General features: G+C 38.2%; 1 protein-coding gene across 4 annotated transcripts in view; it reads left to right on the top strand.

The window, feature by feature from the left end:
* The window catches only part of RGS12 (regulator of G protein signaling 12), a 221,360-nt gene that overhangs the window by 111,604 nt on the left and 83,143 nt on the right, over positions 1-26,613 (top strand). For all 4 annotated transcript variants that reach the window (XM_043972855.1, XM_043972852.1, XM_043972851.1 and 1 more), the window contains one exon: positions 9,182-9,203. In XM_043972855.1, coding sequence (XP_043828790.1) covers positions 9,182-9,203 — 22 coding nt within the window. The remainder of the gene's footprint in view (positions 1-9,181; positions 9,204-26,613) is intronic.

Below are 26,613 nucleotides of genomic sequence, written 5' to 3'. Positions count from 1 at the left end.
AGTATTTTGTTAATTCCTATGTCCTATATAAGTGTATTATTCTTATCAGTAGCTTGACATAAAAAGGTATGTAAATGTTTTATATTAATGGATAATACTGCATTTTAAAACATTAAGTTCTAATCTAATGTTTCAAAATCAATTTTATTGGAAGTTGTTTTCATCCTATAAATTTCTATTCTTTTATAAATATTTATTTTAAAGCAAAATCTTCATAGGACTTGTTTAATCTAGTTCCACAACTTACTGCCATGGGCAAATCTAGACAAGTTTCAACTGAACTATCAAGTTTAAAAAGCTGAATCCTTTGGGGGAAATGTTGATTGTCTAAATCTTTTTTTTTTTTTAATTTTAATTTTTTTTGCAGGGCAGTGGGGGTTAAGTGACTTGCCCAGAGTCACACAGCTAGTAAGTGTCAAGTGTCTGAGGCCGGATTTGAACTCAGGTCCTCCTGAATCCAGGGCTGGTGCTTTATCTACTGCGCCACCTAGCCGCCCCTGATTGTCTAAATCTTATATACCATATATCTAGAAATAAGATATTAAATTTCTTTATAACATGGATATACTGAACACAATGTATATTCCAACTTTGAGAGACCTTGCTTTGGAATTTTAGATCTACTTTATTTGGTAGTTTTTCAGTACAAGGAATTTAAATTAAAAAGCAAGAAAATATACTTCTTCCTGGGAAGCTTTTTCACTGGCACATCTGTATTTGTGACTGCCCCCTCTATATAAGTATAAGATGTAGACATGGGAATTTGGGAAAACTCCAAGAAGCAAGACAAATGAAAATAAGTTATTAATACAAATTGTGCTATGTACCAGATTAAACACAGGGAATTTTAGGTTTTCATTTGTAAACATTGTCTCTAATTTATAGTTTTCAAATTGTATCGTGTTTATTTGTAATGCCTATCTAATTTCATTTTTAACACTTGACAGTAAGTTTTAAAAGAATACTATTCTATAGTCAATTTTCTGTTTTCTCTGTGTGGAAAATCTATTTTGTGGGTTATCCTTGGAAATAAAAAAAATTCTGAACTGGCTTTTCTTGCCACTGGCCATATTTGTGGACTGCTTTTCCTAAATATCACTGAGTATGCTATGCAGCTATAATGGGAAGAGGAGGGTGAGCAGGGTGGAGTTGATAGTTATCTTTAAGTATCTAAAGAACTGTCATATGGAATATAGACTAGGGATTAAACTTGTTTTGTTTGGTCCCAGATAGCAGAACCAAGAGCAGTGGCCAACATGTTCCAATGAAGAGTTCATTGATTTGATTCACAGGATCTGGGTTCAAATTCTACTTTTGGACCTTTCTATGTGGCCTTGGGTACGTCACTTAACCCTCCTTAGGCCTCAGTTTCTTCATCTATAAAATGAAGGGTTTGGAGTAGGTCCCTTCCATCTCTGAATCTTGATACTGAGTTGCAGAAGGGGCAGCTAGGTGGCGCAGTGGATAGAGCACCAGCCCTGGAGTCAGGAAGACCTGACTTCAAATCTGGCCTCAGACACTTAACACTTACTAGCTGTGTAACCCTGGGCAAGTTACTTAACCCCAATTGCCTCACACACACACAAAAAGAATGGGATACTGAGTTGCAGAAATACCAAATTTGGTTTGCAGTAAGGAAAAAGCTTTCTAACTTTAATTGCTTGAAAATAGAATGGACTGCCTTAGGAGGTGGCAGGTTCCCTTTCTCAGTAGATCTTCAAGCAGGGATACTCTGGGGTTGGGATATGTTATTCTGCAAGTGAGAGCAGGGGAATAAGCAGCAAACCCTTCTTGTACTCCTTTTTTTTGGGGGGGGGAAGGCTTCTGTGATCCTCCTCAAATGAGCTTTGAGAACTTTGTATTTCTCCTTTGCACTTACCAACTCTGCTGGGATCAGATTTAGAAAGACCTGGGTTCAGATACCCCATCTGACACTAACTAACAGTGTGACAACAGGCAAATCATTTAACAAAGCTCTTTTGAGACTAATGTAACTCACTGACAATAGATCTTTGACAGCAGGGACTATTTCTTGTTTCGTCTTTATACACATAGCAACCAGAATACTACCTTGTACAGAATAAGTAGTTTAAGCATTAGTTTTAAATCCAGGTGAAGATACATAGCCTGATAGGCATCTGGATGTCCTTTTTCTCCATTTCTATAATGGACAGAGGGTGAAAAATAAAGGGTAATTGGTAGAATTTTCAGAATAAAAAAGTTAATGTATATATATATATATTTATAATGTATATATATATATTTTTTTTAGCAGTGCCCTTTGATTTTTTTCTTTGGTGAGGCAATTGGGGTTAAGTGACTTGTCCAGGGTCACACAGCTAGTAAGTGTCAAGTATCTGAAGCCAGATTTGAACTCATGTCCTCCTGAATCCAGGGCCAGTGCTTTATCCACTGTGCCACCTAGCTGCCCCCAAATGGATTAGTTTACATTGTTGTTTGTCCTTCCTTTTATAAGAGAACCATGACATTGGGAGGTGATGTCATGACTTGCTCTGACTTGGATTTAAGTGAGGGAGGGCTGTGCAAGGTCACCAACCTCTCCCTTTGATTTTTACAAGAAGCGGTAAACGTAGATGAAACTGAAAAGGGAAACTGGGAATTCTGAGAATATCGTTTTCTATATAGATGTGTTTGAAAAGATTTTAACATAATTGTCATTTCCATGCCCACTGCCTACATATATCACCTTCCTGTTGGAGAATTATCTGTCTTGGTTTTTATTGTCAGAAAAGCCTGTTTTGAATCAGGCAGTTTTTAGGATGTAGAGGTTTTGAGGGCAGGAAGGTAACTTAGCAAAAATGTATTAAGCAGTTAACTGGGTTTTAAACGTTGTTCCACCAAGAATACAAAGATTACTACTTTCTAGTCCTTATCTCAAGGAACTTATAGTTTAATGCAGTCTGTCTCATTTCATCTCATGTATCTCATCTCATCTGTATCTTTCTCTTTCTCTCACAAGTATGTATGTAACATATATACATCTCTCTGTGTGTAACACACTATTTATTTTGATATCAACTTCATTTCCAAGTTTATTCCCCCCACATTCCTATTCAGTGATCTATCCCATGTAACAAAAAACAAAAAAAGAAAGAAGAAAATTTAGCACATCATCCAAGTCCAGCAGTATATATACAATGTTCTATACCTACAGTCCTCACCTCTCCAAAGATCAGGACTAAGGGCTTTTCTCATTTCTTCTCTTAGACCAAGCTTGGTCATTAGAATTACAAAGTGTTCATTTAAGGTTTTTAAATTGTTGCTTATGTTTACATTGTTGCAGTCATATTGTATGTTGTTATTGTCATTCTGCTTACTTTACCTTGCATCAGTTCATATAAATCTTTTCATGCATCCCTGTATATGGTATATCAGTCATTTTATGGTGTGGTAATATTCTATTTAGTTCATATATCCCAGTTTATTCAGCCATTCAGGGCTTGATGGACATCTGCTTTGTTTCCAATTCTTTATTACTACAAAAAATGCTGCTGTGAATATTTTGGTATACATTGAGCCTTCCTCCCCCTCCTGCCTATCTTTGACTTCCTTAGTATATATGTCTAGCAGTGGTATTTCTAGGTCAAAGGACATAGACATTTTACTTATTTTCTTAGCATAATCCCTAATTCATTTCCAGAATGGTTGGATCAGCTCACATTATCACTAACTGTATTGGTGTATCTATCTTTTCAAAGTCCTTCCAACATTGACCAGTCTCTTATTTTGTCATCTTTCCCAATAATTATGTATATTTTTCTACTTTTTCAATTATGTATTTTCCATAGAGGTTTCAGCATACTCAGAGGACCTAATAATAATTAAAGTTACAGAAATGGACTGAGACAATCTTATTATCAACAAAGATAAAATTATCCTTGGAGATATTCCTAGTTATTGATATAGACAGTTAAAACTTTTATTGTGAATATCCTTATATGTCTTATTTTTCTTCACATATTATCTTTTTGTTTTTATTTTACATTCATTAATTGCTTTGACATTGTAGATCCTTGTAATGTCAGTAAGTGAGTAAGAATTCATTAAGTGCTTATTATGTATCAGTTACTGTATTAGGTGCCAAGCACACAAAAAAGGAAAAGCCTCATTCCAATCCTCAAGGTACATTCCAGTGGGGGGTGGGCGGGAAAGGGAGACAGTATGTAAATACTTATGAATATACATGATATATAGGAAGTCATTGGAAGGTAATATCAGAAGGGAAGGCACTAGCAGGAGAGGCCTTTTGTAGATGATTGGATTTGAGCTCAGTTTTGAAGAAAACCAGAGACTGTAGGAGTCAGAGGTATGCAAGGAGAGCATTGAGGGCATAGAGTATAGCAAATGCAAAGGCAAAAAGATGGAAAATGGAGTGTTGGATGAACAGTGAGTAGGCTAATATAGCCAGGCCATACAGGATATGGGAGAAGTAAAATTGTAAAAAAAATGGAAAGACACGAAGGGGCCAGGTTGTGAAGGGGTTTAAATGCAAACCAGAGGACTATATATTTGATTCTGGAGGTAATAGGGAATTACTGGATAGGGGCTGATATGGACCTCCACTTTAGGAAGATCAATTTGGCTTCTGGGTAGAGAGTCTTGGGCAGGGAGGCCAAAAGATGAATTACCATAAGCATAGCTTTGACAGCTTTCCAAAATCCATTCATTGGAGACTTACCCTGGTGTAAGAGAAGTAGCATATAGGGCTTACAGGTGACATTCATTCAGAAGCTAATAAATGCTTGCTTAGATTTCACACCCATATAGCAGGTTGGACAATACCATTGCATTGTAAACTGTTGATCTGGCTCAAAGCCAGATTCTGTCTGCCAAAGGATATGCTATTATTTGAAGTTCTCTCAGACCACAGTTTCTTTTCTTTCCAATTCTGCTCCCTCATTTCTACCAAACCTGATTTTAAAAAAATCATTGTTATGATTTCTTCATACTTGTAGGTCTTCAAGCAGAGGCTGAGCATGCTTATTAGTAATGTCATAAAGTGGATTCCTGATGAAGTATGGGCTGCCATCTGAAGTTCAGTCAAATTCTGAAATTCTAGGATTCCATGAATCTTTCCCTAATCTTTCAGTTTTTCAGTCTTCTTCCTGGTTTCACTAACCACATAAATGCCAAAGTAGTTTTCCTAACCATGTTACTCTCCTCTTCAAAACTCTTCAATGACACCCTATTGCATATTAGATAAATACCTATTTCTGATCTTGACACTGAAAAAGCCTCCTTTGCATAATTGTGTAGCACAGTCCCTGGGCTCATTCTTCCAATATGTACTCAGTTTAATAGTCTAGTTCCATAGAGCTCTGTTAGCTACTTTCCCCCTCTAGGGTTCTAGGGATAACTTGCCAAGTACCTTTCTATATAATTTTTAAAAATTTAAATAAGTTTTTATTGAGGTCTTTTGGAGTTTTTTACATCATTGTCGTTTTCCTCAGTATCCCTTACTCTTTGTCTTCCAAAGAACAGTCCCATATAACAAATAGTATTTCTTAAAGACAAAAAAAAAAAAGAGAAAAAGAGGTAAAAATGAGCACAATCGATCAATACATTGAAGAAGTCTGAAAACATGTGCAATGTGTAACACGTGTGGATTTCCCACCTCCACAAAGGGGTAGGTTGGGAGTGTCTCATATATCTTCATTCAAGTTGTGCCCAATCTTTTAAATTTTGTTACATTCCTTTTTAACGTGTATGTGTGTGTGGGGGGGGGCGGTTATTCTTTCTACTTACATTGTAGTTATTATGTATATGGATTTCTTGGCTCTGCTTATTTCATTCTATCAGTTCATGTAGGTTTTTCCATGCTTCTGTCTATCACATACATCATTTCTTATAGCACATTCATGAATTATAATTTATTTAACCTTTCTCCAATAGAGAGACATCTCCTTTTTGTTTCCAGTTCTTTGGTATCACAAAAAGTGCTGCTATGAATATGTTTGTGTGTATGGGGACTTTCTTCTTATTGATAGCTTCCTTAGGGTATAAGTCAGTGATGGAGTTTCTGCTTCAAAGGATGTGGACATTTTATTATACCAACAATGTATTAGTGTCCTTGTTATTCTATAATCCCTCCAACATTGACCATGGCCATTTTTGGTCATCTTTGTTAATTTTCAAGGTGTGAGATAAAACCACAGGGTTGTGTTGATTTACTTTTCTCTTATTAGTGATTTGGCACATTCTTTTATGGGCAGCTAGGTGACGTAGTGGATAGTGTTCTGGGCTTACAGTCAGGAAGACTCATCTTTGTGAGTTCAAATTTGGCCTCAGACTCTTACTAGCAGCGTGACCCTGGCCAAGTCACTTAACTCTGTTTACCTCAGTTTCCCTATCTGTCAGATGAGCTGGAGAAGGAAATGGCATACCATACCAGTATCTTCACCAAGGAAATCCTAAGGGGTTACAAATAGACACAACTGAAATGACTAAATAACATTCTTTCATGTGATTGTGAATACTTTCCAATTCTTCTTTTGAAAACTAGCTGTTGATATCTTTTGAGGACTTATCTATTGAGGAATAGCTGTTAATATATATATATATATATACACACACACATACATACATACATATGTGTGTATGTATGTATGTACGTGTGTGTGTTTGTGTGTAGGATACCAAGCATTTATCAGAGAAAATTGATACAAAGATTTTTTTCCCATTCAACTGTTTCCCTTTTTATCCTAGGTGCATTAATTTTGTCTGTACAGAAGCTTTTAAGTTTTGTATTATCAAAGTTATCTATTTTATCTTTTGTAATTGCTTCTATCTTTTGTCTTTATTTTCTTCTTTCTCTTCCTCATCTTTTGTTTAGAGCACCAAAGACCATCACTTGTTTCTCTTTGTTCTTTCATTTTTCCTTGGAGGTGCTATGTCTCTGAAGGGACACCACTCTTTCATTAAATGAAAAGCACTTGATTATCACTTGGCCCTTTTTAATTGCTCAAACTTTTTTTTTAACCTTTCTTAAGTTTCTTTTGTTTGCTATGTTTGCCTTTCAAAAATTCTGATCAACTCGTATTTTTTCAATAGGAATGCTTGGAAGTAATCAAGTCTGTTAAAATCCAGTTTCTTCTGTAGAAATATGCTTAACTTTATAGGCTAAATTATTTTTAGGTATAAGCCTTTTTCTTTCTTTCACTTTGTATCATTCCAGTCCTTTTGTTGTAGCTATTTGCAAAATTCTGTGCAATTCTGCTTCAGGTTATGAGATTACATTACAGGAATTTCTGTGTTTTTTAAAAGTATTTTTCCTGCATTTCTTCTGGTTTCTGTAATAATAGAGGAAAGAACTGAGTTTGACTAGAATTTTTTCATTCAGCCATCTGCCTTTCCAGCCTTTTATTATGTCTCTTCACATACTCTATACTCTTGCCAAACTGTATTTTACTCTCTGTTCACCAGATATGCCCCACATTCTCCTGCCTCCTTGTGAAATGATTCATATTGTTTACTATGCCTTAGGATTCTTTTTGATCCTCCCCAACCTATTGAATTCTTAAGAAATCTTTTAAAGTATGACTCAAATATAACCTTCCTTCAGGAAGCTGTCCCCAGTCAGTAATGACCAGTCTCCCTCTCCCCCTCACATAGAACCTTGCTTGCACCTTTCTTTTTTTTTTTTTTTTTTTTTTTTTTTTTTTTGCAGGCAATGGGGCTTAAGTGACTTGCCCAGGGTCACACAACTAGTAAGTGTCAAGTGTCTGAGGTCGGATTTGAACTCAGGTCCTCCTGAATCCAGGGCCGGTGCTTTAACCACTGCGCCATCTAGCTGCCTCCTTGCTTGCACCTTTCTGACGTGACTACATATTATTTTATATGATCATTTTTTTTTTTGGTCTCATATCTTTACTACCTGTGTGACTGTGCCAATAACAACTTCTTTGGGCTTTAGTTTCCTTGTCTCTAAAATAAGATGCTTGGACCATGTGACCTCCCAGATCCCTACTAGATTATGAACTCTTTGAAAGTAGAGATACTGTGTTCCCTTACCTTTTCACTACCGCAGTACCTAGCCCAGTTATTAGCATAAAATAGGTGCCTAATAAGTAGTTGGTGTATTGAATCGCATCATTCAGTGTACTAATATTTGGAAGATCTATGTAGGTACTTCCTCCACAGCTTTCTTATCTTATATGGGATTCTTACCTACTTCCTTCCATAAATCCTTCATAGACAATCTAGCCATGGAGTCTTTCATCTGGGTCCTAGTGTAGCACCTGATCTGTCCATTTGTCATCCCTCCCTCTTGAGATTCGACTATCCTCCTTCCTTTGTTACTTATAGCTTCGTCATGATTTTGTACTGATTTGAAAATTTTGTTTAAAGACATGTTCATGATGCACTAGACTGTAAACTCCTTAAGAACATACTTTTCTGATATTTCTTTTGTGTGCCTTTAGAGTGCTTGGCATTGTATAGAACTTAGTGAGGGCATGCATGGTTAACTGTCATTTAGAGCATGTAGCTGCTTAAAAATTCTATTGCATAATTTTGGACCAGTGTAAATTAGTAACACAACTTAAAGAACTTTTAATAGCTCACATTTATATAACACTTTACTTGACATAGTGCCTTTTCCCTTGACCCTTTGAAAGAGATTGTGTTCATACAGTATTATCCTCCTTATAGAGATGTGAAAACTCAGTTTCCTTGTTCAAGATTCCTGGTGGAGTGACTTGCCCACGGTTATCTAGTTAAGTGTGGAAGCCAGTCCCTAGACCTAGGCCTTTGACTCCCATCTCCAGTGTTTTTCTACCGCATCACTCAGCTTCTCTTTTAGGTTCCAGAATTGTGGCATTCTTTTTTTTTTTTTTTAAACTTCAGAATATTGCTAAAACCATGATGTCAAAGTTGGCAGGGTGTGTTTTCTAAAACGAAAATCATGATGATTGTAAAGCTCAAGGCATTACCAGTTTGGGAGGAGTTCAGTAGGGAGGAGGGAACAGCTGTGAGAAAGTAACTGTTGACTCATTTAGTTGTAAGTCTGTCTTTGCTCTGACACCTGCACTAGAGTATTTTCTCTTCTAAGCTTTCAAGTCTAATCAGAAACTTCCAGTTTTTGTTACTTAAATGGACTTATTTTCTTCCACATTTGGTCATGAGGCTTAATTAACTCATGTCTCTCTTTTTTTCCTTTCAGTCTGCAACTGTATCGGATGGTGGTAAGTCAAAATTTCTTAAATACATTTCTATTCTTTCGCAATGACATACATTAGTTGTGAAAAGTATGTTGGCTACAGGCTTTCAGTTAGAAGGGTTATTTTAATTGTCATGCACTCTATGTGTGCAAATAATTTTTTTTTCTCAAAAGCTAAAGAGCTTCACATTTTTAAATAAGTAGATTGTAGAATTTTCAAAGAGATTTGTTGCATAAAACCTGAAAATTTGTGTGATTATTTCGGTAGTAGTTTATGTCTATAAGATTTGCTTTTGCAGCAGTATTTCATATCAACACATGCTCATGTCTCACAAGTTAAAACAAGCTTTGACGCTTCTTTTGCTGTATAGCCAGCTTTTAAACTAGCAAGTAGTACTGCCAAACTCCCAATAGATCAGGGAAGTTGTGGAGATGTAGATGACACTTTAAGTTGTTTTCTTTATTCCTTTACTAAGAAAAGATGTAGTGGAGAAATTGTTATTTTGACAAATCTCAAACCTAAATAAATTCAACTTTAAATCTCTTTTTCTTTGCAGTCTTTTAATAGAACTGGTATAGAACAGGAAATAGAACTCTTCTGTCTTTCCATTTAATGACTCTGTGATATAATTTTCATTTAATGTCAACATTAGAATATATTTCAGTAATTTTTGGGAAGTGATTTATAGTTGTTGTTTTTTTAATCTAAGAATTTCTTGTCCATTTTCCTCCTCACTTGATCTCACAAGTAGTTTTGAACCTACTTTTATGAATTCACTAGTCTATTTCAGGAGTTGAATTATATGGTTTCATTCACTAAAAGGCACCAGCACTTTGTGGTCCTATAACATGTAGTATGTAGGTCATAAGTAAGTATAGGTCATGGAGTTAGATTCAAGGACTGAGGCTAGAGAATGAGTTTCCTTTCTTTTTGCTCAAAATGAAAAAGAAATTCAGTGTACTCATTGTTTAGTTTTTTACTTGCTTCTTTTTTCCTCATGAAATTTCTGTTCTCAGTATTAGTACTGAAAATTATTCATGTTAAGGGAATGGAGGCTAGGTATTATGACTTTTCTGGAATATGTATCATCAGTGACTTATGTCATTTCTATCTGAGGTAGTTGGGTAGGCAGTGTGCAGGGGGAGAATTGGACATTGAATTATACAATTAATTATTCCAAAACAGAAATTGCTGGCTGAGGTCCTAAACCATTTGTATGTTTTGTATTTTACTTTAATATAAGGTATTTCATTATGTAGTGGGTTATTTATATATATATATGTGTGTGTATGTATATGTATACGTATATGTATATGTATATATAAACATATCATTCAGCCAGTTAATTTGGGAATGAGAGCAACTTTTTTATTGGTAAAAAAAATAGTATTGCCACCAATATATCATAGTATTTAATTATTCATGTTTTTTACTTCTATTCTTCTGCTATCTCATCTTTTATTATAGAAAATGATAGTTTGAATGAAAAAAATTTGAGAATTGGTATAATTTTCCAGTGTATGCAAATAATATATTTGTGTATTAAGTTTAATGTATTATAGAATTTGAAATCTATAACACAGTCATGCATATAAGCATGATATAGTGGAAAGAGCACTGGATTCAAAGTTAGAGAATGTAGGTTCCAGTCCTTGCTTTGCTACTTACTACCTGAATGGCCTTGAGCAAGTCTCAATATCTTAGGCTTCAGTTTTCTCAAATGCAGGATAAGGGAGTTGGCTTAGTTCAATGGTGTCAAACTCAAATAAAACCAGGGGCCACTAAACCATACATAAAGATCCTTGCAGACCACATATTGACTTAGAAAATCACATATTACTATTATCTGTGCTTTGTTGTTTTTAAATTTTATTTTGCTTAACATTTCTGAATTTCGTTTTAATGTGGTTTGGACGGCACTCTGGAGTGTTGTGGGTTTGACACTTTTGCCCTAGATCAGGGGTTATCAGACTAGGGGCCACCAGGTCTTCAGCCTGTTTTTATACTACCCTAGAGCTGAAGGTGGGTTTTTTTTGACATTTTAAGATACAATTTTATTGTCTTTTTAAATGTCAGAACTATTCTTAATATGCAGGCTGTACAAAAATGGGGGAGGGAGTGAGGGTAGGGATTTGAGCCTCCAGATAGTTTGCTGACCCCTGGCATAATCTCTAAGTTTTCTTCCTGTTCTGAATGCTGTGGACCAATTGTTTTTATGTGCTAAACTCAAAAAAATTTCTGCTCACAGTGATAGCGACGTAAGTTACAGACCATTTCATTATGTCATCATGTTTTCTGAGAAATTCCCTTTCTATCGCTTCTGTGGTAGGGGATTCCCCGTGGTCTTTCCCTTTCCTAGACCACTTTCTCCCTTCCTTACCTAGTTTCTTCTATGACCCAATTCTTGGAATGACAAAGGAAGGAATGACAAAAGAAAATGGGACAGAAAATCCTACTCTGACACTGGTTTTTGTCTGTAATGTGAGATGGGGAATAAGGACAAGAAGAGGGAAAGGAAAACCCCTAGTAGACTCTCTGTCTTTGGCTTCTCCCATCCTTTGCTGCTGTTTTCTCTCCTCATAAGCCTAGAGAAGTGAAGGAAAAAACCCCATTATTGCTTCTGGTCCTTCCCCACAATCCCAGGTCTCCTTTTCTCACTGCACAGAGCCCAAAGCACTCATTCTCTCTTCCTAACTCAGGCATCACTCTCTCTCTCCCCACCCCCATCATTCCTTACCCTAGATCCTATGCCTCAGATTTTCATCCTCCTGAGCTCTTCACCCTATCCCAAAGTAGCTAGGGCTAATGATTTGGTATCAGAGGAGAAAAGAGGTAGGGAAAATGAGCAAGGGCAGGGAGCAGAAGAAAAAGATCAGGAATACTGTCTCAATTCCTGCTGCTCAGTTCCTGGAGCTAAGAATGAAAGATCCATTTGGATGAAGAAACATGGTGGTAGAGGGATGATGGCCAGGAGTACAGTTATCACAGAATCACAGAATTTGAGTGTTAGGACCTCGGTGGCAATGGTTCAAATCATTAATCACATTTTCCCACTCTAAGCTCCCAACAAGTTGTTGACTGACCTGTGCTGTAAGGCCTCCAGGAGAGGGAGGCCTCTGTCTTTTGTTGTGGCCCATTCTACCTGTGGACAGTTCCAACTGTTGAGAGGTTTTTCCTGATATCAAGTCTAAATTTGCCTCTTTGCATCTTCTACCCATTATTCCTGGCTAAGCCTTCTGGGGTCAAACAAAACAAGTGTACTCCCTCCTTTGAATGATAGATAACCTCTTCAGCACTTGAAGAGAGTTATGTTCACCTTGAGTCTTCTCTAGGCTGAACATGCCAGGGTCTTTCAACTTACCCTTATGTCATAGACTCAGAATCTTCATCTTCCTGGTTGCCCTCAGATCATATAATAGTAATACTAAGAATAGCTGGCATTTAGGGTTTACAAAGGTCTTTGTAAATCTTGTCTATCTCATTTTAACCTCACAACAACCTTGAGAGGTTGGTGCTATTATTATTTCCATTTTATAGATATAGAGGCAGTTAAGTGTCTTGCCTACAGTAATGTGAGTAGTATCCGAGACCAGCTCTGAACTTAGTTCTTTCTGATTCCAAGTCCAGTGTTCTACCCACTGTGCCACCTCGCTGCCAATATATTTGTATATTCAGAGTTGGAAGAGAGCCCATGTATTTATGACTGTGTGTTCTATCTCCTATACCATGCTGCCTTCTTCAAATGGAGCTGACAATTCCTTATCAATGTCCTTCTTTAAAATGTAGTGAATAGAAGGCTCCAGATGAGGTCTGACAGGGGGCATAGGACAGTGGTACCCTTATGTCCAGAAGTTCTGCCCTTCTTAATACAGTTTAAGATCCCACTAGCTTTTTTGATTTATGTATCACATTGTTTGTAACTCATTGAGCTTGAAATCCACTAAACCTCTCAGATACTTTTTTTCCTAACAGCTGCTGTCTAAACACATCTCTCCCATCTAATACTTGAGAAATTGATTTTTTATACCCATGTCCAAGATTTTGATTTTTTCTTATTGAATTTCATCTTATTAGATTTAGTGAACATCTTTGAAAGACTTAAGATGTCTGATCAATGCACCAAGGTTACCATGATTACCAGTTACCAACCATGATTCCATCAAATTCATACTGATTTATATCACTCACTTCCTGACAGGTTCCAGATATAAAATGAGGCATACATTTCTGGACATGTACAATGTGGACATTTATTTTGCTTGACTGCATATTTGTTGCAAGGGATTTGGTTTTCTCTTCTTTTTCTTTTGGATTGAGGAGGATGTGAAGGAAGAGAAAATAGATTCTTGTAATTCAAAGATAAAATGGAAAAAATGATCTATCTCAGTGTTCTAGTTTGTCAAGGACATCTTGGATCATGGCTATAGCATTGGGTATATAAGCCTTTCTCTCTAACTTTGTGCCATTGCCAATTTGGCAAGCATGCCATGTATGCCTTTATCCTAGCCATTGATAAAATATCAAACAGAATGGGATGCCAAGCACACATCTTTGTAGTACTCCACTAGAGTCCTTTTGCCACCTTGACACTGACCCATTACTAACTGTTCTTTGAATCTGGCTGGACCATCCCAGGCACTTGTGAGGCCATCTGATTATATTCTGGTCCCTATCTCTCTCCTTTCTCCGTAGGAATAGAATGAGGTACTTTATCAAAAGCTTTGCTAACATCACGGTAAGTCACATCCACAGCATTTCCCTCGTCTGATCATTCAATAATTGTGTAAAAAAAGGAAAGGTTAGTCAGACACGACTTGTTTTTGATGAAGTCATGCTGCCTCTTTGAAATGACTGCTTCCCTTTTTAGATTTCTTTATAATGTTCCATTCTAGAATTTTACCAGGATCAAAATCAAGAACCCTGGCTTGTAGCTTGCTCACTGTTCCCTTTCCTTTTATGAAAATTAGGACCACATTTACCCTTCTCTAATCTTGCAGCACCCCTCCTATCTTCCACAGTCTTTCAGATGCCATTGATTGTGCCTCAAACGTTCTAGCTGCCAGGTTCCTTCAGGCTCCAAGGATGTCATTCCTCTGGGCCAGATGTCTTGAATCTATGAAAGGCAGCCACATGCTCTTTACTTATCTTGGATATCAATTCCACTTTAGTCATTTCTGCTCTGTCGTTTCTAGTACAAATTCATTCTCTTTTGCAGAGAAAATAGCAACAGAATCAGAATTGAGCAGCTTTGCCTTCTTTCTCTTGTCAGTATCCTATCATGCATCTGGAGCAAAAGTCTTATTCTTTGTTCAAGCCTTCTCTTCTCCTAACATAGCTTTAAAAAACCTGCCATTTTTGGTGTTCCTAACATCCCTCGCCCCAGTCCCAGCTCATTCTTGCTTTAGCATTCCTGATGCTGTATCTTTATGCAATGCCATCCATTGACCCTCGTACTTGGCCTTGCTTCCATCTTCTACAGAACATTTAAAAAAATACAAATTGGTTGGTTAATCCCCTGTGCATCCACATTGTATCTTTTCTTTTCTTTTTCCTTTTTTTTTTTTTTTTGCAGGGCAGTGGGGGTTAAGTGACTTGCCCAGGGTCACACAGCTAGTAAGTGTCAAGTGTCTGAGACTGAATTTGAACTCAGGTCCTCCTGAATCCAGGGCCAGTACTCTATCCACTGCACCACCTAGCTGCCCCCCCACATTGTATCTTAATGTACCAAACATGTTATGGATTAAATAAAGCCACGTGGTATGGTGGAAAGTACCCTTGGACTTGAGGAGAGCCTTGGGTTCTAATCCCTGCTCTGACATGAGCAGCTGCATGACTTTGGGGAGGTCATTGATGTTTCAGTGCTTTCTTTTCCTGATTTTTAAAGAGGATTGTTATGAGGGAACCCTACTAGAAACCTTTGGATGCCTTCTCATTGTGAAGTGTTATTATTATGACTAGAATGTTATAGAATAGACTGGAACTTTCCCACCATGGTTACATTATTGTTATGTGGAAGATGCCCTTCTGTGCTCTCAAAGACCAGATGGTCCATTGACAAATTGGGGTTTGTGTATAGTCAGCAGTCATTCTGATCAACTAAACAGCAGATCCTCAACATGCATCTATGTTATTATCTTAATATGTCAAATATCTTAGTATACCAACATATCTAGGAGATCTCTAAGTAGCACAGTGGATAGAACACTGGGCTTGGAGTCAGGGAGACCTGAGTTCAAATCCTGCCTCAGATACTTAATATCTATATGAACCAGCAGTCACTTAACTGCTGTCAGCCTCAGTTTCTTCAGTTGTAAAATAGGAATAATATTAGCACATACTCCCCAGGGTTGTTGTGAGCATCAGATGAGATATTTGTCTAGTACATAGCATGGTGCCTGGCATGTATTGGGTGCTCCAAAAATGCGTATTCCCCCCCCCCCCCGCCACAGTTTTGGTGACTAATAAACATTTTATTTGTTTTCTGAACAAGCACATCAATTTCTGTATTAATCACTTAGGATTCTAATACAAATATCAATGAAATGTTATATACTCAATTTTTTCCTCTACAATACCATATGTTGAGCTTTAACATTTTTATTTTAAAGCATTTGAAGACCTCTAATTCCTGTAACTTTCATAAAGTTAAACTGCTCAGTAACAGCTAATAATAATAGCTAACATTTATTTAGCATTAAGTTTTGCAAAATGTTATTTTATGTGTTATCTCATTATCTATCATCAATTCTTTCAGTAACTGCAAACTCACAAGTCTTAGGATTATGTTAGCTTTTATCACATTATTTATAAACATTTGGTAGAGATTAGCAAAAGTGGTTTGAAAGTTAAACTTAATTTATATTATGCCATGGTGATTATCAAGGTTTTACTTCTGAAAGGATCTGTGATTTCATCCCTCTATGAACTCCTATTGGCACAGAAAATAGTCCCTATATAGCTTGATAAATGGTCATTGAGAATTGCTGTGACTAAAAAAATCCATTACTCTTTAGCTTGCTTTGCAATGTTCTCTTTCATTTAGCTAGTCTGGTTCTCAGCTGACAAATGTACATCCCCTTTCTGGACTGAAGTCCTTTCAAGAAGGGCTTATATTTATCTGTATTCAATTTTGTCTAATTAGGTTCTTTCCATGGTAGAGAAAAAAATGTGCCACCTACTGGACACAATGCTGGATCTGGAGTCAGAAGCCCTGGGTTCAAATCCTGGCTCACCTACTTCATTACCTATATGACCTTAGATAAGTTGCTTCACCTCTTTGGCCTTCCATTTCTGCTTCTGTAGATTCTAATTGAAGGCCCACTTCAACTCTACATCCTTTGAGAGGGTCACCCTTCTCTAGCACCACAAGCACTCTGAGTCCTTCTTAGCGAAGGATGAGGCATTCATATTCAGCATGCTATTTCAGTGGACCTTGCATTTGCTTAAGAATTTCTGATGTTGGGGCAGCTAGGTGGCGCAGTGGATAGAGCACTGGCCCTGGATTCAGGAAGACCTGAGTTCAAATCCAGCCTCAGACACTTAACACTTACTAGCTGTGTGACCCTGGGCAAGTCACTTAACCCCAATTGCCTCACTAAAAAAATAAAAAAATAAATAAAAGAAAAAAAAAGAAAAGAATTTCTGATGTTGTCTTGAAAATAATATAGAAATCTTATATTAATTGAGGCATTAGTCATCAGGTAATGCCTTTAAAATATGATACTAGGATTATGAAACTCTACAGGAAATTAATTTTTAAATGGGTAGTCATCCTTCCAGCAAGTCTGCTGTTCACTCTGGGGCAGTTACCTTTCCTTTGAAGGGTTATGTTTTATTATTTCAAACAACCACCCTGATATGTTAATTTAGACTATGTGGTACTTATGAAATATAATAATTTCCTCTCATTGTGAGTATTTTCATGGGGTGGCTGGAAATCCAAAGGAATCCATTTTTAGTTAGGCAATATTATCTTTCACAGTCTTAATGGAGCTACGCTGTTGTTTGTTGTTCAGTTGTGTCCTACTCTCTGTGACCTCATTTGGAATTTTCTTGGCAAAGATACTGGAGTGGTTTTCCATTTCCTTCTCCAGCTTATTTTATAGATGAGTAAAAGTGACTTGCCCTGGGTCACACAGCTAATAAGGTTCTGAGGCCAGATTTGAACTCAAGAAGGTGAGTCTTCCTGACTCCAGGACTGGCACTAGATCCACTGTACCACCTAGCTGCCCAGGGCCACAATAATTGCCTTCAAATACTTTATGGGATGTCATGTGGAAGAAGGACTAGACTTATGTTTAAACATTTTAAAAAATACATCTGTTCCTTTTACTAGGAAGTTAGAGATTTTGGCTTGATATTGAGAAAACATTCTAGAATAAATATCATTCTTCGAAAATAGAAGGAGCTGCTTCACAAGGTAGTAAGTCTCCTCTTATTGGATGTGTTCAAGTAGAACCTATCAGGATGATCTATCTTTAACTTGAGGTCTACAGACACCCAAGGAGCCACAAATTGATTCCAGAGGGTTGGTGAACCTTGGCAGGAAATGTTATAGCTCAATTTTCACTAATAACTAACTGAAACTTAGCATTTCTTTCAATGATTTAAAAACATGATTCTGAGAAGGAGTCCATAGGTTTCACTAGACTGACAAAGGGATCCATGGCATAGAACAGGTAAAGAATTTCTTTTTCATCCCAGTCTCCAAACTAATGTATGAATCCTCTTTAGAATCCTCCTGATAGTTTCTACTTGGACACATCCAATAAGAGGAGACTGAAGAGCACAGAGGTGCTTAACAAATGCTTGGATTTGTATGTCAAATCTTGACAAAGGTCTGGAAGGTTAACCTTTAATAGCTAGGTTGCTGTATTTGTCCACAATGAATTGTAGAATTGTAAGAGAACTTAGAGAACTCTAGTTCTATTTATAGAATGTTTTTCTCCTTATCAAGCCAAAATCTATCTTTCTACATATGATTACTAATGTAAAGCACTTTACATATATTATCTAATTTGATGCAGGTGATTCCTGTATATGCATACTGTGTTTATATTGTGTGCATGTGTGTGTATGATGTCTATATGTATGTGTATTCTGTTCATCCCCAGACCCAACTGAACTACAGTTCTTCTGGGTCTTTTTATCACTTGTTATTGTAAGCCATCTTTGTTGAGTCTCTGTAGCCCAGACCTATGCTTCCAGATATTCTTGTAACCTTTCTTACCAAATTTAGGTAAAATAAGTGCCTTTTATACTATAGGGGACAGTATAACTTGGATCTGTAACTGAACAACAAACCATGTGGGAAGCTATCAGGGAAACATCTTAGCCTAGTAACTGCAGACTTTTCATATGTCCAGCTGTTATCATGTCATCTGCATTGCTCCTGATCCTCCAGAGCACCAAAACTCCAGAGACCATGTTCTGGTGGGTGTACTTAATTCACTCAGTTTGGGAATTCTATCCCTTAGGTTGAACTTTCCTGATTGGTAAATGAGTGAGAGGGCACCAACTCAACCTGGTGTATCTAGGGAGCCCAAGATCAGACAAGACCTCAGTTAATTCTTACAACAACCCTGTAAAGGCAGACAGGGCAGTTATTATTATCTTTATTTGACGGGTGATGAGTTAGAGCCACAAAGAGATGGATTCATATAACAAGAGTCACGCACATGCTGAGTGAGGGAATGGGGTCTCACATTTCATATCCCATGCATTTATCCATCCATCCATCCATCCATCCATCCATCCATCCGTCCGTCCGTCCGTCCGTCCGTCCGTCCGTCCGTCCGTCCGTCCGTCCGTCCGTCCGTCCGTCCATCCATCCATCCATCCATCCATCCATCCATCCATCCATCCATCCATCCATCCATCCATCCATCCATCCATCCATCCATCCATCCATCCATCCTATCTTCTTTCCATCTCCCCTAATACTGCATGCATCTTCTCCCTGTTATCCACCTCTTACTCTGAGAACCATATTCAAATCAATGCTACCATTGCTTTTGGAAAGATTGAATCAGTCAACTCTCTAATGGTTTCACTCACCATGCATATGACATCCCAGCACAAAATACCACCACTTTCTCATATGTGTTGTGTTTCTCTATTAGAATCAAGAGCTTCTCGAGATCTGAAATGGTCTCAACTTAGGATTTGTTTCTGTAGTACTTAGCACAGTGCTTTATAAACACTTAAATGCATTTCATTCACTCAGCCATTTCTGAGCTCCAGTAGGCAATGTGGAGCACCTAAGTAGGGGCCAGAATTAATTTAGTTTACACATGTTTAGTGATATTTAGTTTTCAAAGCTTTTTCACTTCTATTATACCTCATTTAATTCTTACAACAATCCCATGAGGACAGGCAGGGTAGTGATTAATATCTTTATTTGATGAATTAGAGCCACAAAGATATGGAATTCATGTGACAAGTCATGGGGACTCACGGTTCAACGCATAAAGTTGAATGCAATCTGGTTGTTTCCCACAAATACACATATGATGATGCAAATGTAAAATACTCTTAGGCATGTAGGAATCTAAATGTAAACATTTGTAATCTATAATAAGCTAACCTTTGAACCAGTGAACCAGTAGAAGAAAATAAAAGGCATGGAATAAAATGGGAAAGAGTTAACTACATGATTCCCAACATTACAGCTCATGTCAGCCAATCAGTCAACAACACCAGCTACTCCATGAACATCATGACTCCCCTAGGATAAATCTGTCATCTAAAATCTTATCATTGTGGTCATTGGTCTGGCTTTGATACCACAGCACCTTCTCAGAACCCTCAGCTCATCTCTCCTTTCTGATGGGGGTGCTGGGGCAATAAAACCCTTCCTTTATAGAGAATGCTGAACTCTCACCATGCTCCCATTTTATTCAGGGGAGACAGCTCTCAAACTATGTACACTCTGTACAACTATGTACACACAAGATATAGACAATATAAATGCAAGGTAATTTCAGAGGCATTTGTAGTAGTGGGAAAAGGAGAGAGAACCTATACAGGCCTCTTGCAGAAGGTGAGATTTGAGTTAAATCTTGGAGGAGAGGGAGGAGAGGAGGGGAGGAGAGAGAGCATCCGGGTCTAGGAGGCAGCCAGTAAAAATGCCTGGAGCTGGGAGATGAAGTGTTGAGTTCAAGGAACAGTGAAGCCCATGGCACTGGACTGTAGAAGATGGGGACGGGACTAAGTGACTAAGGGGACTAAGGCTAGGAAGGGAAGAAAAAGCCAGATTATGATGAATTTTAAAGGTTATAGTAATTGATATTCAGTAATGTTAAGAAGCAGCTTGGAATATATGGGTGGAAAATGAACATTCTATCAAAATTAACCATTGATTTTAGGTTATTAAAAGTTTGTGGAAATATAATAGGTTTCACCTATAGAATTTCTGTCACTCTGGAAGAGTTTTTGTTAACATGTACTTGTCCATAGAAGTATGGAGGTAGGGTAATTGCATTTAAATTAGGAGTTCAAGGACAGCTGAAGCTAATGATTTTCCACCATGATTCACAAAAAGAGAATGATTTGCTGTATTCGAAGTTTCAGAACAGGTAGTAATTTGAATGAGTTCATATTCCCCTCACCTCTTCCTTACTTGAAACCAGATGTGGTTGATCATAAAGAAAAAAAAAATGAAAGAAAAAACCCAACTTTTGATTTTTATATGGCTTAAACAAAGTAGTTAGAAAGCAAGAACAAGCTCCCGGATTATGTAGGGTGGTGAGGTCTGCGTGATGTGTGGATGAGACTTGGGGAAAAAGTAGTAGAAGTGATAGTAAGGGAAAAGGAGCATTCCTCTCACAGAGACTTCAACCCCCTCCCCCCAAACAAGGAGCTAACCAACACATATGCCCTTAATTCATAGACTTCCTAAATCCCATCTGCAAAGTCTTTCCAGATCTTCTCTGCTCCTGTTAACCCCTAGCAAGTGTCAGCACTGAAATACAGATATCTTCAGAGTCACTGCTAATTGTTATAGACTTCCTACATATTTAAGTTCTCGGCAGTGCTATGTGTTCATTCTGTGTTTGTTTCCCCTCTTAGTCAATAATCAACAAAGCTGTAAACATTTATTAGTGCTTAACATGTGCCAAGCAAAGACAATCCTTGCCCTCTAAGAGCTGACAGTCTAATGGGGAGACAACATGCAAACAACCATATACAAATGACATGTAGACAGGATCAACTGGAGATAATTGACAGAGGGAAGGCACTAATATTAAGAGGGATTGAAAAAGGTTTCTTACCAATGATGGGATTTTAGCTGAGACTTGAAGGAATCCAGGAGACCAAGATGAGGAAGGAAAGAATTCCAGGCATGGAAATTAAAGCATAAAATCTTTGAAGGAAGGAACCATGACCATTATTTTCTTATGTTCTTTTGTAGTAACTAGTACAGGGTTTTGAGGGCTAAGGTAGTCATTCAGTAAGCATTTACGATGTGTCTACTCTATGCCGTGGTACACTGTGCTAAGCAGTGATATAAAGAGATACAAAAAAGGGCAAAAGACAGTACTACCTTCCCTCACGGAGCTTATAATTTAACAGGAGGGGCCACATGCAACCAAATTTGCCGTATATAGAGTATGCATCCTGAGTACCTTACTGTATGGCAGCGAAACATGGACTACTTACACTAGACAAGAGAAGAAGCTTAACAGCTTCCACATGTGCTGCCTTCGGTGCATGCTTGGCATATCTTGGTCAGATAGAGAAGTGCTACTGAAACAAAGACGGCTGTGCTGGCTCAGTCATATGCACCGCATGCAAGATGGGCGCATTCCTAAAGACCTACTCTATGGCGAGTTAGCCCCAGGCCAAAGACCTGCTGGACGCCCCCAGCTTCACTACAGAGATGTATGCAAGCGAGACTTGAGGGCTCTGGGAATAGACACCCGCAGCTGGGAGGAGATGGCCAAGGACCGTGCCTGATGGAGTTCAGTACTCAGGAGCAGCTTGCGCACAGCTGAGATGGGCCTCCAAGCTCTGGAGGAAGAAAAACAAATGAGACGCAGAGTTTTTCCGATGTCCTCGTTGTGGCAGGAGCTGTGACTCCCGTATCGGACTGCACAGCCACACTGTGGCCTGTGGCTCTTGAAGGTGCTGATCCATGGTCGTCCACGACTGGCGGAAGCCTGTGCCAAGCTGTGGTACACTGTGCTAAGCAGTGATACAAAGAGATACAAAAAAAGGCAAAAGACAGTACTACCTTTCCTTAAGGAGCTTGTAATCTAACAGGAGGAGCCACATGCAAACAACTTATATAACAAACAGGATAAATTGGAAATCAATAGAGGGATGGCACTAGAATTAAGAGGCATTGGGAGAGGTTTACTATAGAAGGCAGAATTTTAGCTGGGAATTGAAGAAGGCCAGAGTAGTAGTAACCAGGAGATGGAGATGAGGAGGAAGAGTTCTGTGTTTAAGGGACAAACAGAGAAAATGCCTGGAGTCTGGAAATGAAAGTGTATTGTTTGAAGAACATCAAGAGGCCAGTGTCACTGGATTGAAGAGTACCTGGGAGAGGGTGTCAGATCTGAGAAGGCTGGAAAGGTTGGAGGGGGATAGATTATGAAGGGCTTTGAATGCCAAACAGGGAATGTTATATTTGCTCCTAGAGGTGACAGGGGACACTCTGGAATTTTGTTAGCTGCTGTGAAGGCTGGCAAACAGACTTCCACATAATGTTCCAAATTTAGTTGTACCTTAGTTATAGAAGGATGGGAGGATATTCCTGGGCCCCTTTGCAAGTCACTTGGTTGTTTTGTTTTGTTTTTTGTTTGTTTTTGGCTCTAGCAGCTCTTTAAGCTGATACCTTCAGATCACAATCTGTAACAGGTGATCAACTTATATTCTTAAGGGTCAGTGCAGGTGGTGGTTGTTGGGTTTTTTTAGAGCTTCATGTTATGAATTGTAAAAATTGTTCCTCAAAAAACCAAGTTTTGACTCCAAATGAGTAAATAGACCATTAATGTAGACATTTTTGAGATCTATCCCATATAACAAATGATGCATATTAAACTATTACCTGCTATGATGACCCTGCTGTATTCTGGAATCTGCCTTTGAGGAGAAGGACTCGATGGATGGGGAGGTCCCTCCAAATCGTGATTCTATGATCCTTGGATAGGATGTTATTAATTTCCTGGGTCATACTTCTATTTCCTGGATCATAATTTGTAGCAAAGAAGCCATCATCTTATAAGTACAGCTCTATTATATGCTCTGTGGTTTCTTTGTTAGGGGTACTCCTTCTATTTGTGCAGATCACTAGCCCTTCATCCTGGGTGATTGTCGGCCACAACTTTCCACAGATCCTTCATAGAGAAACTCTAATACACTTCCCATGGTACTATTAATATTTCAGCAGTGTCTTGGATGACTTCCTTTCTGCTGCTTCTTACCTCAAGTTATTGTTAATATACTTCTTGTGTCCACCATATGTCTTTTGATTGCTCTTTGGGCTCCTTGGAATTGTGGTCCTTTTGAGGTAATGGTATTTCTTGATTAACAGTCATATAACAATGCTAGACTATTGAGAAGAGGCAGTTACACCAATGAATAATTTGGAATCATTGAAAGCACCCACAGTTGTCCAAATGCAAGACAGCCCAAACTCTTCTTCTTCATTTTTAGGCCCTGTCCAACATTTACCTTTTCTGATACCATATTTCTGCTCACTCCCACTGCTTCAGGATATCTTCTTGTAGTTTACTAACCTTCTGTTTGGCATTTCTCTACCCAGAAAAACTTAAGTTTTCTTCAAATGTGGAACTTTGCAAATCCCCTGCCCCGCCCCGAACATTTATTTAAATCTTACCCATTCTTCCAATGATGCCTATGTGGCCACAAATATGGAACATTATGGTCTCTGGAGAACCAAAGTGGCAGGTGACTCAAAGGGCAATGGAAAGTTGCATCATGAACGTAAGGGGCTATGGCAGATCTTCCTTAAGGATGTGCTTGTGAGAAGTAGTGTCAGAGATACAATCAAGAGCCCGTGCAACAGTTAGAAGAGGTCATGTGCCAAGAGTGAGAAAGAGCATGTGGATTGCATGAGCCCCCCATTGAGTGTTATCTGCCCAATATTAAAAGAAACAGGAAGACTGGCAGCATCCTACTTTGGTCCTCTGTAGAAAAGATTCTTCCAGCAAGATGAAAAGCCATGGATAGGTTGTGGTCCACATCACATACATACACATACACATACACATACGTATAAGTATACGTATACATAATCAAAGTGTGAAAAAGAGATAGAAGATCCTAACATTGATCTCTGGGGTTCCAGCGTTCTGTTCATATCCCAAGTGCTCCCTGACCCTTAGCATTGAAATATTATTCCTTCAAGAGAGACACTATTCATTTGGGGTCCCTGAGAAAGCCACATGCTTTATCTTAGTTTGGAAACTTTAAAAAATTGGTTAAAAAAATGATTAAACATTATTCAGTTTAAAATTAAGCAATTTTCTTTTACAGGCACCTCTTATTGTCTGGCATTGGTATATTATTTAAGAATTCATTTATTTTTTCCCCTTTCAAATAAACCCTAGAAAATGTACTTTTATAGTCTGGTGTATTGAAACAGAAGGTAGAAGGGAAAGACAGAATGCCAAGTCTCCAGACTAGGGTCTTTAATCATGGTGGAAAGGGCAGAAGAAGATGGAAAAGATAATGAAAGATTGGAAATGACCTTTCCCTGAATCTGGAGAAATGGAGTACAGGTATTGTGAAGGGAGTATCAGCAATTAAATATAATAAACATTTATTAAGCACCTACAGCTGTGCTTAGGGCTAAGAGAGATACAAAGTTTAGATGAAGGACAGTGCTTGTCTGCCCTTATGATCTTTACAGTCTAGTGAGGGAATAAGACACATGCCCACGTGCTTGGGATAGACATCCCCCTAACTCACTCACAGGTTTGAGTCCATCCATTACCCTTAACCTGAGTTAGCCAGTCTGCTCAAGACACTTTACCAGGGTGTGCCCACTGCCCTGCTACAGCTTCTTGAAGCCGCAGGTGAGAGTTGAGTGTCTGGTGGAAACCAAAAGTGAATGAGCAGATCTGAAAAGGGCTCGGCAAGCCCTCACATAGAGGTGCTAGTCCTCCTTGAACACCCATGGAATGGGCAGATGAGAACAATTTGTTCCAATGGCCACAAAGGTTGCTAAAACAGGTGCTGTGGAGGTCTTAGAGATTGGTCAGATATCAAAGATGCCAAGATCATCCACTGTATCCCAGGCCATTGCCCATCATCCTGACTTTTGCCTTGCCACTCCACTTCAATGACTTTGGAAGAGAGAGTGAGGCTGAGGACTTTGTGCAATTCTGCCTCACTCCAAGTCATGCACAAATCAAGCCATCCCCTTGTGATGTCATTGGTCTTCAATAAACAAAAGACAAACAATGAATAAAATACAACATAGATAACTATAATACATAGTAATACTGTATAATTGCCTGTTATTAAGCACAGTGTGTGCTTAATAAATGTTTGTTAAGTGAATAAGAGAATTATAAGTAAGTGCCACAAATTGAGGAGGTCATTATTGATGGGGGAAACCCAGGAAGGCTTCCCAGTGGAGGTAGAATTTGTATTGGGCTTTAAAGGATAAGTAAGAAATAAACAGGAGAACTTGAGGCCATCTAGGCATCAGATTTTTCAACTGGGTTAAATTTAGGATATGGATAGGGGAGTGTGAACATTAATCAGGAGGCTGTCTCTTCATCTTTAATTCAATTTCCTACCCATGACAAAAATAAATAATATATATTTTTATATAAGTTACCATTGGTGGTAATTGAGTTTTTCTAGGCACTGTGTCAGTAATGATGAACTTGAAAAAACGTCCCATTCCATTCTTTCCTTCTCCCCATTTTAGTGGGAAAAATGTTAGCTACAAAGGGATTGAAGGGTAGGAGGGAAAGGTTTACAGCTAAATGCGAGATATGGCCAAATTATCTACATACTGTATTCTATGGATAATTATATAGTACTGAGTCAGTTTTAGAAACAAGTACATCTTTCCACTGCCCTCATGAGAAAATTGAGGGGCACGGAGACTAAGAAGCCAAACAAAGGGCACATAAGGGCAGTGCCATGAATAGAATTCTCAGCCCCATTAAGTCACTTTTTGTCTTTGAGCCTGCTTTTATCCTTAGAGCTGGTCAGTCCAGTGAATAGAGCACTGGACCTGGAGTTAGGATGTCCTGAGTTCAGTTCCATTCTCAGACACTTATGAGTTGCGCAACTCTGGGCAAGCCACTTACTTAACCTCTCTCAGCCTCAATTTCTTCATCTGTAAAATAGGGACAATTATAGTGCCTACCTTCCAGGGTTGTTGTGAATATTAAATAAGAAAATATTGTAAAGCCAGCTGTCGTCGTCGTTGTTGTCATCATCACCA

This window comes from Dromiciops gliroides, chromosome 6, assembly GCF_019393635.1.
Source record: "Dromiciops gliroides isolate mDroGli1 chromosome 6, mDroGli1.pri, whole genome shotgun sequence".
Lineage (NCBI taxonomy): Eukaryota > Metazoa > Chordata > Mammalia > Microbiotheria > Microbiotheriidae > Dromiciops > Dromiciops gliroides.
This window is presented reverse-complemented; position numbering and strand designations above follow the sequence as displayed.